General features: G+C 39.8%; 1 protein-coding gene across 1 annotated transcript in view; it reads left to right on the top strand.

The window, feature by feature from the left end:
* The window catches only part of dnah5 (dynein, axonemal, heavy chain 5), a 152,815-nt gene that overhangs the window by 28,508 nt on the left and 109,586 nt on the right, over positions 1-14,721 (top strand). Inside the window, exons 20-40 of the mRNA XM_088997780.1 lie at positions 70-215; positions 978-1,155; positions 1,568-1,801; positions 2,090-2,286; positions 2,435-2,528; positions 2,840-2,982; positions 3,829-3,905; positions 4,008-4,132; positions 4,211-4,446; positions 4,889-5,107; positions 5,368-5,430; positions 5,527-5,765; positions 6,816-6,963; positions 7,038-7,130; positions 7,272-7,471; positions 7,530-7,683; positions 7,960-8,123; positions 8,217-8,373; positions 8,642-8,854; positions 11,037-11,261; positions 11,926-12,098. Coding sequence (XP_088853906.1) covers positions 70-215; positions 978-1,155; positions 1,568-1,801; positions 2,090-2,286; positions 2,435-2,528; positions 2,840-2,982; positions 3,829-3,905; positions 4,008-4,132; positions 4,211-4,446; positions 4,889-5,107; positions 5,368-5,430; positions 5,527-5,765; positions 6,816-6,963; positions 7,038-7,130; positions 7,272-7,471; positions 7,530-7,683; positions 7,960-8,123; positions 8,217-8,373; positions 8,642-8,854; positions 11,037-11,261; positions 11,926-12,098 — 3,478 coding nt within the window. The remainder of the gene's footprint in view (positions 1-69; positions 216-977; positions 1,156-1,567; positions 1,802-2,089; positions 2,287-2,434; positions 2,529-2,839; positions 2,983-3,828; positions 3,906-4,007; positions 4,133-4,210; positions 4,447-4,888; positions 5,108-5,367; positions 5,431-5,526; positions 5,766-6,815; positions 6,964-7,037; positions 7,131-7,271; positions 7,472-7,529; positions 7,684-7,959; positions 8,124-8,216; positions 8,374-8,641; positions 8,855-11,036; positions 11,262-11,925; positions 12,099-14,721) is intronic.

The following is a 14,721-nucleotide window of genomic DNA, read 5'->3' as shown; positions in this document are numbered from 1 at the left end:
GCACTCTTTCTGTCTCATCATTCACTGCTTATCATTTCCGACTGCCTCTTGCTCCCCTCTCCCCTCCAGAAAACCTGGAGCTGTTGATGGACAGAGTGAATGACCTGGCAGAGTTCAGGATAGATGCAGTGTTGCAGGAGATGAGCACATGCACACTGTGCATTCTCCCAGAAGATGAGCCTGTGACCTATGAGAACTTTGTTAAGACTACCAGGGTAAATGCAAACTTAGCGGTAAATTACATGAACAGGGGGGAGTTGGCTGCCTAACGAAATACCCAATAATTTGCTTCATAATAACTTAATAATTAAATGTAATTCTCTCTCTCTCTCTCTCTCTCTCTCTCTCTCTCTCTCTCTCTCTCTCTCTCTCTCTCTCTCTCTCTCTCTCTCTCTCTCTCTCTCTCTCTGTCTCTCTCTCCCTGTCTCTCTCTCTCTCGCCTCACTCTTTCTCTCTCTCTCTCTCTCTCTCTCTCTCTCTCTGTCTCTCTCTCTCTCTCTCTCTCTCTCTCTCTCTGGGTGGGACGGACGGACGGACTGATGGACAGACAGACAGATAGATATATAACATACTGTGTATGTTGAAAGGTTTTACTTTTTCTGAGAATTAAATACTGGAAATGATGTCTGAAATAATGAGGTAGCTGATGGTGTTGAGCTACACTCTTTGTGTACTTTGTGTACGCAGCATGGGATTGGTTCCCACTCAGTGAGGTTGTGGGTGTAAATGTCGTGCCATGCAACTGACTGGCAAACCAGTTCAGGGTGTGGTTTATCTTGCACTCAAAATCAACTAGCAGAGGCCCCAGCACCACTCTGTGACCCTGTTCAGGATACGTGATGTTTAAAATGGATGGATGGATGATGAAATCATGAGAAATTATGAAAAAAATGATTGAACCCATAATAGCCTGAAGTATCACCTGTTGTCCCACCATTCTTGGTGGCCTCTCATGCATTTACTTTTTGTATAAATAGGACTTGTGTATCAAGCAAGCACAGAGTCTGCACACCAAGAGCCTGCAGGTGGAGGAAGCTGCTAATGAACTGATCAACATGCTGCTGGAGTTTGACCCCAATAAAAAAGAGGATGGTGAAAAAATGGAAGAAGAAATGTGCCCTCAGAAGAAAACAGAAGACAATGTGGAGAGGGAAGGTATTTTTTGAACATTTTGCTCAATCTGATGAGCAAAAAAAAAAAAACATCCAATCCATCCAATATGATTGAATTTGAGTTCTGATTTAGTTGCACTTCCGAAAATACTCCACACAGTAGAGCCACTGTAACCAAGCTTTATGGTCACATGATTGATCTCACAATCATTCCACAAACCATTTTTGCATTACACTTGCATGTTTTGAAACTTCCAGGCAAATGTAACCAAGGTAGCTAAAAATTGTGAATTTCCACTAGTGTCTCTTACTGTTTATCAGTGGCTGCTTGAATAGGATTTTTTTTTCTCATGCATCTTTTATCTTATACAGTGAATGTTTAAAAAACAGTATTGAGTTTTCATTTCATTTGTGCAACTAATGATCCTGTGAAATAAATGCTGGGGGCCTCGCAGCAACCCGTCTCTCTTCTAGACACATGTTGGTACCTCCTGCCAGTGTTGGGCCATCTTCCCCCATGGTGAGGAGGAGGAGGAGAAGGGACCTGATACAAGTGATGGAGTTGGAAGCTCAGGAGCTGCTGTCATATTTTAATCACCGTAACGTGGATGCTTTGTTCAGACTGACACGCAATACCTTGGAGACACTACGCAAGCAAATTCAGACTTCCCCACTGCCACATTTCATGGGTGTGCTTTTGCTTTTAATATTATCAGCAATCATGAGGTCATGAAGTATTTTTTTTTTGTTATGCATGTATGTATATGCATGTATTTATGTATGTATACTCGGATGTATGCATGTATACATGTATACAGTACATGAATGTACAATATATGCATGCATACATGATGCATGCATTTATTTATTTATTTATTTATTTATTTGTTTGTTTGTTTGTTTGCTACCCAATGACCTAATAAATTTTTTCAACCTGTCAATTTGCAGCAGTGAGGAACTCTTCTCTTGTTCTTTAGGTAAGAATGAATCACCCAAACGTGGGAGGAGCAATGGCCAGCAGGCGATCTTCAGAGTCAATGTGACCCTCTCCATCCCAAACATTGCCATCATTCCTACTTTGGAGGACGTCCAGCAAGCATTGAATAGAGCTGTAGATTGTGTTGTCAGCGTTAGCAAAGGAGTTGGCCAGTGGAATAAAGAAAGGGTCTCAAAGGTGTGTTTCTTACACGAGGCGGGTACAGAAGCAACAAGTTTTATGCAAGGGCATCCTATTTTTATTGTAATTATTTATCAGATAACATAAATAATCAAGCACTTCAGAACTTCAAAGACCTGATAAAACATGTTTGGTTCATTTGCAGAGAAAAATGGATGAAAAGCGAATAGCGGCATTGAAACCAGATAGCTCTGAAAGTGAATCGGAAGAAGGAACAACCACGTATCGAAGCCTTGCCGGTGCAGCAAATAAATCATGGAATTCACTTTCTTTTGCTCTTAATTTATGTATTTGTTTGTTTGTTTGTTTGTTTGTTTGTTTGTTTGTTTGTTTGTTTCGCCAACCCCACCTGCACTAAAAATAACAAATTAACGTACATGTACACGTACATGTATTTACCAGCATTATATAAGATGAAGAAGATATAAAGTAACATGGCATGCATGAGTATGAGCATCAGAATCTCCTGCGGGGATAAAAATACTGAATCGTTGGCAGGTTAAGTACTTCATAACAATTATATGACATAATATAACTCCTTTCATTTTAGATGGCAGTGTGTCAGAGATATCAGCGATTGTGAGTCAAGCCATTCCGATCCAAGCCAGAAACTACTACAAAAATGTGTCTGAGAACAAGGAGATTGTCAAACTAGTTTCTGTCCTGGCCACATCCATTGTCTCCAACAGAAAGGTATCCTTATTTTTACATCAACAGGAACACATCTTTGAAGGATAAAGGATAGCTATGTGAATCAACCAGATCATAATAAATATTTTATCATGACTAAAAAAAAACTTTAACCGTATCAGTGTTTAGACATATGCAAAATGTTTATCTATCTATCTATCTATCTATCTATCTATCTATCTATCTATCTATCTATCTATCTATCTATCTATCTATCTATCTATCTATCTATCTATCTATCTATCTATCTATCTATCTATCTATCTATCTATCTATTTATCTATCTATCTATTTATCTATCCATCCATCCATCCATTCATCCATCTACCTACCTACCTATCTATCAAAATATCGATCAAACGATTGATCAATCAATCAAGCTATTGATCGATCGATTGATCAAACTACCGATCAATCAAACTATCGATTTATCGCTCTATCAATCTATTGATCTATCAATCTATATCTGTGTGGGGTGTGTGTGTGCGTGTGTGTGCGTGTGTGCGTGTGCGTGTGTGTGTGTGTGTGTGTGTGTGTGTGTGTGTGTGTGTGTGTGTGTGTGTGTGTGTGTGTGTGTGTGTGTGTGTGTGTGTGTGTGTGTGTGTGTGTGTGTGTGTGAATGGGTGATTCTGCTTTGCTTCCCCGGTTATGTTGAAGCACAAACGCACCCATATGGGCCTCATCAGTCTGGTATCTTGTATTTTTGGGGTCTGGTTCTGTCTGTTGAAACATAAATGTGTATGTAGCAGAATGTAAGTTGAAGTTATTGTTGATAGATCACAAGAATAAGAAGTAATCAAATGAATGTTATGCATGTCACTTTCAATTTCCATGCCTGGTTGTGTGCAGGAGGTGATGCAAGCACTCGATCATTTCAGCCGCTATCATCACATTTGGAGGAAAGACCATGCTGATGGCATGCATGAGTATGAGCATTGGAAACAATATCTATTGGGTGGATGAAAATTCCCAATCATTGGCAGGTTAAGTACTTCATAACAAGTATATCATTATATCACTTTTTTCAGGTTCCTCCAGGGTAGTCCAATGCTGTCACAGTTTGAAAGCCAGATTCTTTACTATCGAGACTTGCATTTGGAAATAAACTCAGAGCCCGAACGCATCAATGTTGGGCCACTAGCTCTGTTTACAGGTTACTTACAAAGAACTTTATATTGACTGCACACCTATTAACAAATATATTGACACGTTTTGTTCTCTTTTCTACAAGTGGATCTGAAGCTCTGTCTCACTGCTGAAACTAAGACCTGGATGGTGGACTACGGGCTGTACTGTAACAAAAAATATCGTTCTGAGATGGACCAGATCTTCAGTTTCGTTGATGAAGCAGGGAAGAAATTGAATCGACAAATTAAAGACCTGGATGACATTCGTATTGCTATGGCAGTATTCAAAGAGATCAGAGAAAACCAAATAGCCATTGACTTTCAAGTTGGACCCATTGAGGTAACAAAAACCTGTAGACTGCAGTTATTTCTTCGCGTACTGTATATACAAACCAGGACAATTTCTCTTGCTGTCTCAGTCCAAATGTTTCGCATTTTTAGAAATTTGTTCACAGAGGTGAGGCGATTACAAGACATACACTATGTGGCTAGTAATTGTAGAAAATGGTAGAAGACAATATGTTAATTTATTCTGTAAAAACCTTTTCAAATATTCTGTGGGAAATTTGAATAAACTGAATAATATTTGTGATGTTAAAGGCTTGCTGGACAAAGTGGAGTTCTTTCCTGTTCTTCAGGGTGATGATGTTGATGTCAAGGCTCTGTGGGGGGCTTCATTTTGTGCTCTAAAAACACAAACAAAGCTTATTAATAATGCCTTTCGATGAAAAGCCAAAGAAAACGTTTGTCATTGTTTTATTTATTTATTTTTATTTTTATAGGAGTCTTATGCCATGCTTCACAAGTATGGGCTCTCAGTGGCTAAAGAAGAAGCAGACAAAGTGGACACACTTCGCTACATGTGGGAAAAATTGTTGCTACGGAGTACAGAGGTGCAGAATGAACTAATTGCCTTACAGCCGAAATTCAAATGTGAACTTGTCACCAACGTGCAGATATTCATGGAAGACTGCCAACAGTTTTACATAGACTATGACAAGGTAGAGCAATATAAATTACAGTAAAGTCTCGTTATATCGATATCGGTTATATTGATAGTACTGCTTATTACGATACTATTTCTATGAACGCAAGGAAAAAATTTACATGCCGCTGGATCGGATATATCGATAGTCCGGTTATATCGATATTTTTTCCGACTCCCGAGAATATCGATATAACGAGACTTTACTGTGTATGCAAATACGTAGCAATCAAAATTAATGTGTCAGGATGATAATACGTGGGCTTTCTTTTTTAGGACGGTCCAATGGCCGAGGGCTTATCTCCTCAAGATGCTAGTGATAGACTTATCATGTACCAGGTATGATAGATGATATGCTCCACAGAAATCACTCGATAAATTCCCAATCATAGTCAACAGCTATTGATGATGATTACATTTTCCTTCCTCCCTCAGAATCGATTTGATAACTTGTTCAGAAAGTACATCACCTACACCGGTGGTGAGGAGCTGTTTGGACTTCCTGTTACGCAGCATCCTGAGCTCTTAGAAATTCGAAAGCAATTGTCTCTACTGCAAAAGTTGTATGGCCTTTATAACAATGTCATTGAAACTATTAATGGATACAATGACATCCTGTGGGCTGACTTGCACATTGAGAAAATCAATAATGATCTACTAGACTTTCAAACAAGGTGAGAAACGTAATTTGCCTTATCAAAGCAGCAAGTTTTAAAGCATTAAAACTTAAACAAAAACTTAAAAATTCTCCAAGCTCACAATTTAATGAGATAAGCATACTAAACCAGGGAAGCTAAGGGGTAAAAGCAGGCTGACTTCTTTCACAAGGTAAAGGGGAATTTTCAGCAGAAATGTCAGACACAACTAGGGTTGAAATTGGGTGGTCAATCTTCAAGCAAACACTGGAAAGTCAGCATGAGACTGCTTATAAGGGGGCTAGACAACATGGTTTAAACTGGATGCTGCGGGCCTGAGTGTAGGGCTAATCAATTGTTGTGTGGCCAGGAGCATAGTGGAAAATTCCACCACAGCAGTTGGGACAGGCAGGTTCAATGTTGCAGTGAAGTAGTATCGGATCGGAATACAATCAGACTTTTGCCTCAGAGATCGACTGATGATCGAAAAAAAGCTTCTTCCTGAAAATGAAGGGAAGGCATTTGGTTTAATGGTTTATGTATGACCTTTGTTTTAAATGAATCTTATCAAACAGTTCACCGCATTAAGGCTGAAGTTTTTCAAATTCCCATCAATGCATATCCCTCCAATGAGTCCTTTGTGAAACGTGTTGAGTGGGAACCGGTGACTGACTCTTTCAACATTAGCCAAAATGGAACTATATAGTGCCACTTAGCAGTTTTTTGACGACGATACGAGTGCAGCGTGTTCTACCGGAAACAAATTCCTTGTGTGTTCTACATACTTGGCAATAAAGATGATTCTGATTCTGATTCTGATTCTGATTGAAGAGTGATTATTGATTATTGCTGTCACTAGGAAATGAGACATTAACTGCATCCACTATTGGATTGTGATGATGGTACACTTAAACACACAAATTCCACCAGCTGATGGCTTGATATTTATTTATTTATTTATTTATTTATTTATTTATTTGGTTGGTTGGTTAGTTTGATAGTTGGTTAGATACTGCAGTTAATTTGTTCGTTCGTTCACTCGTTCATTTTTTTGTTTGTTTGTTTTTTTATGTTTTTTAATCCCTCCAGATGTCGGAAATTGCCTAGGGCTCTCAAGGAATGGCAGGCCTTCCTGGACCTGAAGAAAATAATAGATGAATTTAATGAGTGCTGCCCCCTGTTGGAGCTCATGGCCAACAAGGCCATGATGATGCGGCACTGGAAAAGAATTTCTGAGGTCAGCAAAGCAACATAATACAGACACCACATGACACTTACTAATGTTAAACATCTTTCTGGTTCTTTGAGTAGGTGACAGGGCCCACATTTGAGGTTGAGACTGATACTTTCAAGCTCCGTAGTATTATGGAGGTTCCTCTACTCAAATACAAAGAAGAGATTGAGGTAAGACATAGATGTGTTTTAGTCAGGCTCAGACCTCTGCACATTGATCAGGGAAAAATGAGATTGAATGGGTCTTTGTCTCTTTGTGTCAGCCCTAAAGACATTGTGCATGTTTAATTACTTCTGATTTTTCCAATGCAGGATATTTGCATTAGTGCCGTAAAGGAGCGGGACATTGAGCAGAAACTGAAACAAGTTATTGCAGAATGGGACAACAAGACATTTACATTTGCCAACTTTAAAAACCGTGGAGAGCTGTTACTGCGAGGTGACCGTACATCAGAAATCATTGCCAGTATGGAGGACAGTCTCATGATTTTAGGATCTCTCATTAGCAACAGGTATGGCTACACAACCGTAACGTGTGTCACCAACATGATGATGCTCCCTCCTGTTCAGGTACAACACTCCATTCAAAGCCCAGATACAGAAATGGGTTCTGAATCTGTCCAATACCACTGACGTCATTGAAAACTGGATGACTGTCCAGAACCTATGGATCTACCTGGAGGCTGTGTTTGTGGGGGGAGACATTGCTAAACAGCTTCCAAAGGTTGTCCAATACTTGAGTATTCCAAATTTCACAAAATATTTAATAGCTGTTTTTAGATTATAAGACGCTTACATGTGAGCAATGTTTGGAAAATAGAATCACTGAAATAGCAAAATGATTTAATATAACATCTAAAGCTGTCTTCTCATTGCATTGACTCATAAACATCATGGGTGGCATTCCCTTGTGAATTTGCAATGAAAGTTTCCAAGTACTTGATGTGTGTATTCTGCATATCCATTTGCAGTTAAAAGAAAACCATTTGTTGCCCATTAGGAAGCCAAGCGTTTTTCAAACATTGACAAATCTTGGGTGAAGATCATGTCGCGGGCCCGTGATATGCCCAATGTGATCCAGTCATGTGTTGGAGATGAGACAATGGGACAGCTGCTTCCTCACCTCCTGGAACAGCTTGAAATCTGCCAGAAATCTCTAACAGGGTGAGAAACACTTTAGCAAGCCCAAGCCCCAAAATTATTTTTATTTCAAAGTGTGTGTTTATGTGTACTGTACTACTTGACATTCTACCGCAGCTATTTGGAGAAGAAGCGTTCGCTGTTTCCTCGATTCTTCTTTGTCTCTGATCCTGCCCTACTTGAGATCCTGGGCCAGGCCTCTGACTCCCATACCATCCAGGCCCACCTTCTTAATGTCTTTGACAACATTAAATCTGTCAGATTCCATGACAAGGTGAATTTTTATGAATCATTGTATAAAAGATTGTAATACAAACTGTGCATGCGTACACCAACTCCCACTCTCGTGAGGGATCAGGATAAGACCAATCATCAATTGGCCAGTAGTTGATACCTACTATAGTCCATTGTTTTTTTTATAAAATTCTTAAAAAAAAATACAAGAATACTATCAATTTAAATGAAATTGTTGATTATTTAAGTCAGACATGCATTAAAGGTGTACCATAATTTCCCTTTTCTCTCTCTAACACACACTGCAGGTATATGATCATATTCTGTCGGTGTCATCTCGGGAGGGGGCGACTATGGCGCTTGATCGACCAGTCACAGCAGAAGGCAATGTTGAGGTTTGGCTCAATGCACTCCTGGAGGAATCCCAGAGGTCTTTACACATGATCATTCGACAGGCTGTCCTGGCCATCCAGGAATCTGGCTTCCAACTTATAGACTTTCTCAACTCCTTCCCTGCTCAAGTGAGTCAAAAGTAGCCATACTTTGACGTAGTCACTGCTGGACTTAATGTTGAGTTACATTTTTATTGAGGAAGCAAGAAATACTTTGTTTTGCTTCCAGTTTCAACCATTAGTTATGATGTAAAATTGGTTTATTTAGCCCTCTAATGAATTGCAGCCATGAATGTCCATGATACAGTATGCATTTTAACTACCAAAACCAAGGTGATGTTATACCTTCAATTTTAACTGTAATCCTGATCTGGAACTGAAATTTCAGGGCAATGAGGACCCCTGCCTATAGGGCAGAACAATTAAAGTTGTACCAAAACGTTGTGCATTAAAAACGCTGAGATCTAATCCAGAGACATTACTGGCGCCTTAAAGGACAACCGACGTCTCCGGACAAGTTGTGTCCATAATATGTAAAATGGCTTCAAATTACTTCTACTGAGCGTATTTTACAAATAGTCCACTACATATAGCTATATTTTACGTTTTAAGACTCGTGCTGAATATTCCGGAAGTCTTGTTTTTGAGTTGGAGACGGGTCCGTACGTGACGTCACTGAAGGAACGCCCCTGACCGAAAAAAGGACACATTGTAGCAGTCCTTTCATCACGTCAATGCTTGTTTGGTCTGAAAACCTCGTGTTGCACTAGAAAGAGCCATAAGAGGGCGTCCAAGCTCCATGTAAGGAATTTATCAGCCTGTGGAAACGGGCTGATTAATTCCTCACAGGAGCTCGGTGGCCATTTTCTGCCTCTTTTTGGGTGAGACATTTCCCCCTAATGTTGCCTCAAAATGGCACGGATAAATTATTTAATCGATTGCAAACATGTATGCTTTCCTCTTCAGAACTATTTGAATCATATTCATAAGGAGTCCAAGATTGCGCCCGAATAGGCAGTCATCAGCAAGTGCTCTGATGAGCCTTGCTTTTTTTGTTGTTTTTGTCTTGTTTTTGTGTTTTCTTTTGTCAATTTGTGTTGTTGTGCGTCGTGTGGAACGGATACGGATTGTTTTTCAGCATTTTTGACCACAACATTCATCAAGGAGGAGACTGTGCTGAGCGGTTGCGCCTTTTCGGCAGCATGAATATGCCAGCACTGTTTTTGAATGGGGTGCACATTCCACCATGATGTCCCTGATCCACTGGTGAAGAGACACTTTGATCCTCTCCTCCTCTTTCATCTGGAACTGCTTTATGTAACAAAGAGGGTACAGAAAGTGCTTAAGAATGAATGTCTCTCTGTGGTTTTGTGTTGTCATGTTATTTGTTGTTTATTTTTTTTTGTTCTTTTGACTTCAAGACGGCGCCGCGAGAGTGGCTGCCTTTCCAGCAGCTCCAGTGTTTTGCTTTTCTTCTTTCATTTCTTTCATAACTTTGCTGCTGTGAAATTTAAATTTCTCCACAAGGCAAATCCAATCCAATCCAATCCAATAACTGGATGTGTAACAAGAAAGCATATTCTCCGAATCTGAAGCCATTGTTTTGATTCTCCAGCAATGCAAGACGTCTTGGCATGATGTCACGAACTGTGGGCGGGACTTTCTGAAAATACCCAGTTCGCAGCTCATTTTTTTGCAGATTTTGGACACTTTAAGTCATTTTTATTGGTGTTTTGCATTTGAATAAAAATATCATACTGCGTGTTTTGGTTATTTTAGATGCTATAAAACGTTTTTCTGATGTCAGTTAGGAAACAAAAAAGTGACGTCGGTTGTCCTTTAAACCAAACAAACAACCTGCTCTTGTTTTTTTTTCCTCCCGTCAAGGTGACTTCAAGTAGAGAGCCGTTTTTAGCCACTCTCTATTTTCACATAAATACGAATAATAAGTGAGAAACCAAAGTTTTATTTAATGCTTAAATTCAAAGCAGTCATTCAGTCCAATGGGAGAAAAAAATGCTGTTCTGATCATACTATAACATACGGACCAAAACTACAACGAACCATGGCACAGGGGCAGCTGTATTATAAGTTACCTGTATCGTGGGCCTCCCCACCCCCTTCCGCCCAATATTTAATAACATCTGGAGAGGAGCTGAAAAGACAGCCATACGCGGATCAGACAAATTGGGGCTTGTCATGAATGACACAAGAGAAAAGGAACAGGAAAGACGGTCAGAAGCTAAAAACACCACAACTGTCTAATAACGCAAGCTAAAACTGATAATGATGATGTGGATGTTTTCTTCAGGTGGGCTTGCTGGGCATACAGATGATATGGACACGGGATTCGGAGGAGGCGCTCAGTAATGCCCGATATGACCGTCGCATTATGGCTAAAACCAATCAAATATTTTTAGATCTACTCAATACTCTGATCGATATGACCACAAGAGACTTGAGTGCTATTGAGCGGACCAAGTATGAGACTCTCATCACAATTCATGTTCACCAGAGGGACATATTTGATGACTTGGTAAGTATGGATGTGACATTTTGCAAACAATGCTATAGTTCAAATTTGTGGAATCACTCTTTGCACTAACAAGCACGGTATAGTCCAAGAAAAAAAAGTTGTAGGCCTCCCCCTCCCACTAAGATGTTATGAAAGCCTCTCATTTAATACCAAGGAGAATGACAAAAAACGATGAGCAATGAGAAAATTTCATGTAATAAGTTTACTTCCCTTGTTGCATAATGTATTTATTTATTTATTTATTTTTTTGCCTCCTATCCTGATTTCAGCATTTTTTTCACTTTTCCTTCCTGACATAGTCATGAAATAGTCATCCTTCTTACCGCTGTTACTTCAATGCATAAATATATTTGAAAAATAGCTCCTTGACTTGCATCGTCCCCACCATTGCTTTCTTTTGTACACAAACTCACGCCATTTTCTTGTAATATTTCAACTCACTTTTTTAACCTCGACTCTCCAGTGCGAACCTGTAAAGGAGAAGCATTTCAGACTCTGTATGAAACATCCTTTCTTTCATTCTATTTTTACCTTCCACCCACCGTCGCATTGGAACATTAATTTCTCCCCTACTGTCCCTTCATAATCCCCAACCTGACTCATTTTAACATCTATACTCCGCCCCCAATTTATCCTCTTTCTTCTTTGTTCAATTTTTTCCAAGTGCCGACTACATGTCAAAAGCCCAGGAGACTTTGAGTGGTTGAAGCAATGTCGTTTCTACTTCAATGAGGACCAAGACAAAATGATCATCAGCATTACAGATGTAGCTTTTGTGTACCAGAATGAATTTTTGGGATGCACTGAAAGGCTTGTCATTACACCGTTGACTGACAGGTGAGTTCTATGCATGAAATTTGCCATGGGTGTCCTTGCCAGGGGCAAAAAACCCACACTACTTAGTTCCTAGGATAAAGCAATGTGGGTTTATTAATTAATTGTCTTTGTAAAATGACCGAAAGCAAAGTAGCAAATATTCTCATTTTATTTCCCGCCCTCCCAAGAAGAAAAAAATGCACATCTAACTATTGGAATGAGTCTACTATTGACCAGATCACAATGCTTTGATGTGAACAATACTTCATTTACACAAAAGTCAGTCAATATGAGTGACAAGGACTAATTTGTTGAGCGTAACATGGCTCACACATAGACACAATCCATCTGCAAGCATGGTCTGACATACAACAAAGGGAACGCAATGCGAAGAGACAGCAGTGACAGGAAGTAAGCTGCCAGCATCTTTCAGCAATGTGCTGGCCTCATGCATTCAAATGTCAAAACAGCTGCAATTTTCTCTGACATCTCTCCTCAGGTAAAATGTTTATTTTCTTCAGTGACAATGTCCAACACTGTTCCTGTCCGTCACTTATTTTCTCCACTTGGTACTTTGTCATGGTCTGCCCTTCGTTTTATCTTAACCACAGCATCAGGTTTGTAAAACATAAATAACAGAAATGGACAGCAGTCAGGACATTGAGAATTTAAAGCAAAAAAATATCCTGATTTGATCTCAAGTACATCTAAATTCATTGCATATCCTGGAAGTGGAAAGCCAAGGACTTGATGGTATCCTTCAACCTCACTTATTTAATACACACCACTCCGAATGACATCCAACGACAAAATATTTGCACCTTTTTGAGATGAACAGTCCACCTTAGCCAGGCATCAGGAAAAAAAGTATCTCCTTGTGAATCAATGACGCGCGATGAGGTTCATGGCGGGTTCATGGCACTGACGTCATCACAGTCAGATTTACAAACATATGAACTCTACAGAGTAGCTTATTCACCATTTGATTGGCAACAGTTAACGTGTTTTGTTGAAAATGTCATTTCAGAATTCTTTATATATACAAACTGTAGCATAGAAAAAATAATTAAAAAAAACCTTATTATCGTGTTACCTTGACTTATAAATGAAGTCCATGTGCCGCTCCTTCTGAAGAAAGGCATTGATTACTCTTTGTAGAAGCCTTCCTATCTTTCTTCAGTTTTAAAAGTCTCTGTCTCAATGGAGATCACTGCCAGTGAAGAAAGCCGTACTTGATCAGTCCTGTTCCAACTGTATGTTTCAGTCTTTTCAGTGCTGAGAATGGCCGCTCCACTTATGCTGTTGTAGCTGGAACAGTGAGCACGAGCTGGAGCAACTTTGTCACATCAGGAATAGTTTCAATGAGATCCTTCTGGGCCAAAAACTGAGAAGCTGTGCAGGAGATTTACATTAGTCCCTCACCGTTTGTGAACTATACAGTCCGGTGTTGGTCTTCCTTTAATTATTATCTCCTGCTTCGATTGAAAGTCCAGTTTAGAAAATTATTTCAATTTAGATATGTAATCCTCCATTTTGAAAATAAGTCCAAACAACATGATAAAATGACTGGATGGTTGCAATTAACTTGCTAACTGTTGACTGGAGCATGCTGTCACTAATTCTATTATTCTGCAGCCGAGGAGTCGCAAGAAGAATCTCTGGAATCACCAGCGCTCCCTGTCCTGAGACAGGAGAACTGTGTGCCTCACCTATGCACACAGTTTTGATAAAAAAATAAAATAAACACTGTAGTATAGTGTTTATAATGTACAATGACTGTACATTATATATATGCACCAGCTAAACTGTAGAAATTTAGTTCATATACTAAAGTCTGTGTAAGCTCACAGGAGTAATGCACATAAAAATATCAGCCCTTCTTAGAAGTGCCAAACCACCTGGTCCAACAAATCATTAGAAGAGAGAAAGGTGTTAACTACTCTAAAAAAAGATAAAAATATTACTACGTATTTTGCCAGCAGACAAGTGTAGATGTTGTGATATCATGAGAGGCTAGCTCTCATCGGGACAGGACAAGAAGTGCAATGGACGACAGGTTTGGATACAAACAAAAGGTTTTAATAAAGAGTTCCAGGGGGAATTCACAAGCAGCAAAGGTTTGAATACTGTCTCTTCCAATACTTATCAAAATAAAGTCTCTTCTGATGCTTAAATCCAAATAAAGTCTCTTCTGATACTTAAATCCAAATAAAGTCTCTTCTGAGGTAAAACTGAAGACGGAGTTCTTTTCCAAGAGTCTCTAGGCCTCACCCCTCTTGACGTCCTCCTCATGTAACCTAGCCACCTTAGCTAGGTTCAAATCCAGTGTCCAGTCGTGTGGTCCCAACTGGCAATGAGTTCCACGCAGCAATCAACTTCTTTACAGAGCACAGCAATCGAGCTTGTCTTTCCCCAAGCTCCACACTCAGAGGCTCTCTGCCTTAAGAGCCTTGCTTGCCAATCAAGCCCTGATCAGCTGCAGGTGTGTGGTTTTAATTGCTGCCTTCCACCAGATGGGGCCAAGACACTCTCTGGGTGGCTCCATCTTAGGGGGATGTATTTGCCCTCCAGGACACAGCCTCTCGTGACATAACCCCCCCCCCCCCCCCTTAAGACCGACGTCCTCGGCGGGGTGAAGGATGCG

This window comes from Hippocampus bargibanti, linkage group LG06 (assembly GCF_051943395.1).
Source record: "Hippocampus bargibanti isolate YZ-2025 linkage group LG06, ASM5194339v1, whole genome shotgun sequence".
Classification (NCBI taxonomy): Eukaryota; Metazoa; Chordata; class Actinopteri; order Syngnathiformes; family Syngnathidae; genus Hippocampus; species Hippocampus bargibanti.
Note: the sequence above shows the minus strand (reverse complement) of the source record. Positions and strands in the feature narration are given on the sequence as shown.